The 4,544-nt window shown below is 33.8% G+C and overlaps 1 protein-coding gene across 1 annotated transcript; it reads left to right on the top strand.

Moving 5' to 3' along the window:
* Nucleotides 1–390: 390 nt before the first annotated feature.
* On the top strand, nt 391–3,873 carry LOC116337894 (chaoptin-like). The gene has a single exon (XM_031762840.1). It carries the CDS (start codon nt 434–436, stop codon nt 3,743–3,745), a length of 3,312 nt encoding a protein of 1,103 aa, XP_031618700.1. The 5' UTR covers nt 391–433; the 3' UTR covers nt 3,746–3,873.
* Nucleotides 3,874–4,544: the final 671 nt, after the last annotated feature.

Raw genomic sequence — 4,544 nt, 5'->3', positions numbered from 1 at the left:
GAAAAAGTTTTCAAAAATTAAAATTTAAACCAAAAACAATGTAAATCACAATATTTTGCCAGTTCTCTCGAGAACATATTTTATAGAATCGTATGTGACATAGTTTGCATTATCGTTGCAAAGGAAGTCCAATGTGACTCAAGGCTTCCGTTTACAAACGAGAATTACCGCCAGCTTGATTTGCGAATGAATAATAATTATTATTCAGATACAAATGTAACAATGTTTTGTTTTTCACTCAAATTTCGCATCTATTCTGGGATATGTTTACAAAATATCTTTAATCTTTAAGTACTATGTCGTGCCTGTTACGATCAAATTGATAAGTTAATAACGACTTTTTAGCAGAAACTTTTCTATTTAATTATTTAGTTGCGAGAAATTCGCCGAAACGATCAAATCGCCGTTTAAGAAACAAAAAAGAAACGTCAAAATGGCGATAAAATTATTTTTTATTCTGCCACTGTTATTGTATATAAAGACTGGTGTGTGTTTGGACAAAATTACTGGATGTCAATCGATGGGTGTATTTGGATATAGTCGTGTGCTCTTAAGTTGTGACACTTTGATTAATTGTGAAATTAATAATAGGAATAATAAAAATGATTTTTTGATGTATCATAACTTTGAAGATGATTATGATTACGATAGCGGAGAACGTCGCCGTTATTCTCACCGCTCAAATACATGTGAATGTTATAATCAAATGTTTACTAACGGAAATAATGCCAGTGTAAAGGTTTTATACCCCTGCTTTGGAAGTCGTTTGGATGCGACGATTCCGGGCCTATTCCAAAATATCGAAAATTACGACATTTCCCACAAAGGAATTGAGCTTTTAACTTCAGATGATTTGAATTTTAAATCTTTGGTAGCATTGAGAGCATTTAGCAATAATATATGTAACATATCGGGTTCAATATTTTCGCGTGCACCAAATTTAACTGCAATTGATTTCTCGTACAACAACATCAGCGTACTATATCGAAATGACTTCAAAGGAGCGCCACAAATCATTAAAATGGATTTTTCATCAAATCGAATTTCTTCACTCGAAAACGAAATATTTATGGACTTGCCGAATTTAACTGACATTAATTTTGCAAACAATCGAATCAATGAACTTCATAAAAATATCTTCAGTGGTGCGGCCCAATTAATAACAATCAACTTTTCGAAAAACAACATCTCGTTCATGGAACTGGGCATTTTTGTTGATTGTCACAATTTGACGAAAATCGATTTGTCTTATAATCAAATATTCACCTTGGATAGAGACATGTTTTCCACGGTCGCCGATTTAAGAACATTATCTTTATACGGCAATCGTATTGAGGTCATCTACAGTGACACATTTAAAAATAACAAACTGTTGCGGTCCCTAAACGTTGGCGCGAATCCAATTCACAGTATCAATGAAAACGTTTTAGCACCATTAGCAGAAGGGGCTAACGTCCAAATTCCTTGTGATTTCGAGAGCTTTGATTCTAGTTCTTTAAAAAATTACATGATTAATGATGAACATGTTATGGAATCGTTTTTTATAATGCACAAAATACTATACTGTCCACTCATGAAAACCAAAAATCTAAAATATTTGAATATAAGTGAAAATCAGATGCGTGACACAACATTTGTGATGAGTTTTTTAAGTTCAACGATGGAAGTGTTGGACCTTTCATCGAATTCAGTCAAACAAATCAACTGGGACCTCTTTGGAACGTGTGTCAATTTAAAATATGTGAATCTTCGAAATTCCAGCCTAGTTTCCATCAATTTTGATGCATTTCGTCCGCTTTTGTCGGTCCATCGAAAACTGGAAGTCATTCGGTTGGGTGAGAATCCATTTAAACGTTTGGATGCGAATGTCTTTTTGTTTGCAATGAATTCGGTTGAAGTGCATCTTTCTTGCAGCCATGTAGAGGAGATTGATACCAGCTGCCTTGGAAAATTGCTGACCATTGAGTTGACTGATGATGATATGGTCATTTTTCACATTCCCGGTGATAAGCTTAAATTGATATGTGCAAAAAATCGATTCAAATATTTGAAATACCTCAATATTTCGGGCAATCAGCTGCAAAATGGGCCGCAATTAATGGAATGGCTTGGTGATTCGATCGAAACATTAGATATGTCATCAAATTTCGTAGGAAAATTGAGTGCACGTACATTTGAACGTTTCAACAAATTGCGATACCTCAATGTGAGCAACACGCAGCTTTCAAATTTTACGTTCGCTACATTTTACCACCTGGATAAACTGCGATCGCTTGATATTTCGTTTAATCATTTGAAACATTTGGACTTTACGCTATTATTTCGAAACTTTAGGGAACTTTGGACGCTCAATTTAGAGGGAAATGACTTGAATAACATCGACACAATTAGTCTTGTGCATTTTCCAAAACTGATTTCTTTGGGCATATCAAAGAATAACTTTTCATGTGATTATTTGGCGAAATTTTTGTTGCCATGGCCAAATTTACATTTGATGCATAATCCATCGAATCAAACGCATATCAATGGAGTTGATTGTCTTCACATTGAGACGCAAGGAATTTCCGTCGATAATTCAACAAAATTGCAACCAAAACGAACAACTGAAGTACCTGCAATCGAATCGACTTCATCGAAAGTTCTTTCTCACACAAGTACGACGCAAAAAACGATCGAGCCAAATGAAGATAAACCAAATACGCGTTTTGAGTGTGTCAATTTTTCAATGATAATGGACTCGGAAACAGTGGATATTTCATGCGATAATTTGGAAAAAATTGACACCAGTTGTATGGGAAATCAACTGCAAATCACATTGGATGATAAGGATGTGGTTTTTCACTTAACCGATACGAATTCAACGCTTTCGTGCTCTAATGATCAATTTCAAAAGCTTCGGTACTTGAATATCTCTGGAAATCACCTTCAAAATGCTTCGCAATTAATCCAATTGCTTGGTACAAACATTGAAACATTGGATGTATCGTCGATTTTCGTGGGCGCATTAGATGAACATCTACTTGAAAAATTCACTAATTTGAAGTATTTAAGGCTGAGCAATACCAATCTAACCAATTTCGGATTCGGCACATTCTATCATCAACGTAAATTACGAGCTCTTGACCTTTCTTTCAATCATTTGCAAAACATCGATTTCACTTTGTTAATGAGAAACTTCAAGGAATTAACCACGCTCAATGTGGAAGCCAATGATTTAAACGAAATAGATTCAGTAACGCGGAAAAATTTCCCGCAACTGCGTTTGTTGGGCATTTCGAAGAATAATTTTTCGTGTAAATACCTGAGCAAGTTTTTGTCTCAGTGGGATAATGATCTACATTTGATGTATAATCCATCAAATAAAACAAATATTGATGGTGTCGACTGTTCGCATGAAGATGAAAAAGTAAGAAATGTTGCCGAAGTTGATGCAAATGAAAGTGCAAATTTAAGTCAAAAGAATTCCACTTTTCCCAAAGATGATATGAGATCTGACAATGAACAACACAAGGTTATGACTGCTACCTCATTGAATATTTTAGGCGAGCTGCAAACATTGAAGTATCTCTTTGTGGTTGTCACGATACTCGTGGTTTTATTTGGTGGCACGTACTGGATTTTTAAAACGAAAACACTTCAACGAATGAAACGAAATATGGTTTGGAGTTCGTCGGATACCAATGTGAATCAACAACAACACGGTAGCAATAATACTAGTTTTATGGAATTATCGCAGATACAATGAGAATTATAGCATCGATTGACTTCTTCAACAAAAACATCAATCTCATTTTGAAATTATTTCAATTCAACGAACGGAATATATTTTAAAAGTATATATTGAAGTTCAGTAATTACTGGAAAATATTTAAAAAAAAAATCCATGTAAAATCTTCCAAATAACAAATATTAAAGATTTTTTGTAACCAAAGAAGAAAACATAAAAATATCGATTTCGTGTTTTATTGTTTCAGAAAAATAAAAAAATCATTCCAAAAAATCGTAAGTACTTTTAATCTCGGGTCATCATTCAAGTACATACTCGTTTAATTTCAACAAAAAATCGAAGTTTCCAGCATTTGTCGATTTTGTTGTCGAATGAACATTTTCACTCATGAGTGCATCGAAAATTATTTGTATCGCAAAACTATTCAGTTTTCTGGTGAATTCAAATTTAAGTAAAAGATATGTAATAAATGTATGTTGTGGATCACAGTACGAAAAAGTTCGACTTACGGATGAGAGACACTTTATTTATCCTAGTAACGCATACCGTTATTTTTTTTTAAATGTTTTTTTTTTGGAAGTTATAGAGCTCGAAAAAAGTGTGTCTCACAATTCCCCACATTCCCCTACCAAACAGCGTTGGGATTTGAAAATATCATTAAAAAGTTTTATTGAACATATACATATCATTAAGGCTTCACACAATACACAAACCCAACAAATTATTTTTGATTTCCTGCCTACGTATGATTTTGTAAAGTTTCCTTTAAGCATGGGAATATTTTGGCAGAATCGGATTCATCGTACCGAAATTAGCG

Source organism: Contarinia nasturtii, unplaced genomic scaffold, assembly GCF_009176525.2.
Source record: "Contarinia nasturtii isolate CC-2019 unplaced genomic scaffold, AAFC_CNas_1.1 Cnas_scaffold_334, whole genome shotgun sequence".
Classification (NCBI taxonomy): domain Eukaryota; kingdom Metazoa; phylum Arthropoda; class Insecta; order Diptera; family Cecidomyiidae; genus Contarinia; species Contarinia nasturtii.
The sequence above is the reverse complement of the archived record's forward strand: the minus strand, read 5'-3'. Positions and strand labels throughout refer to the sequence as shown.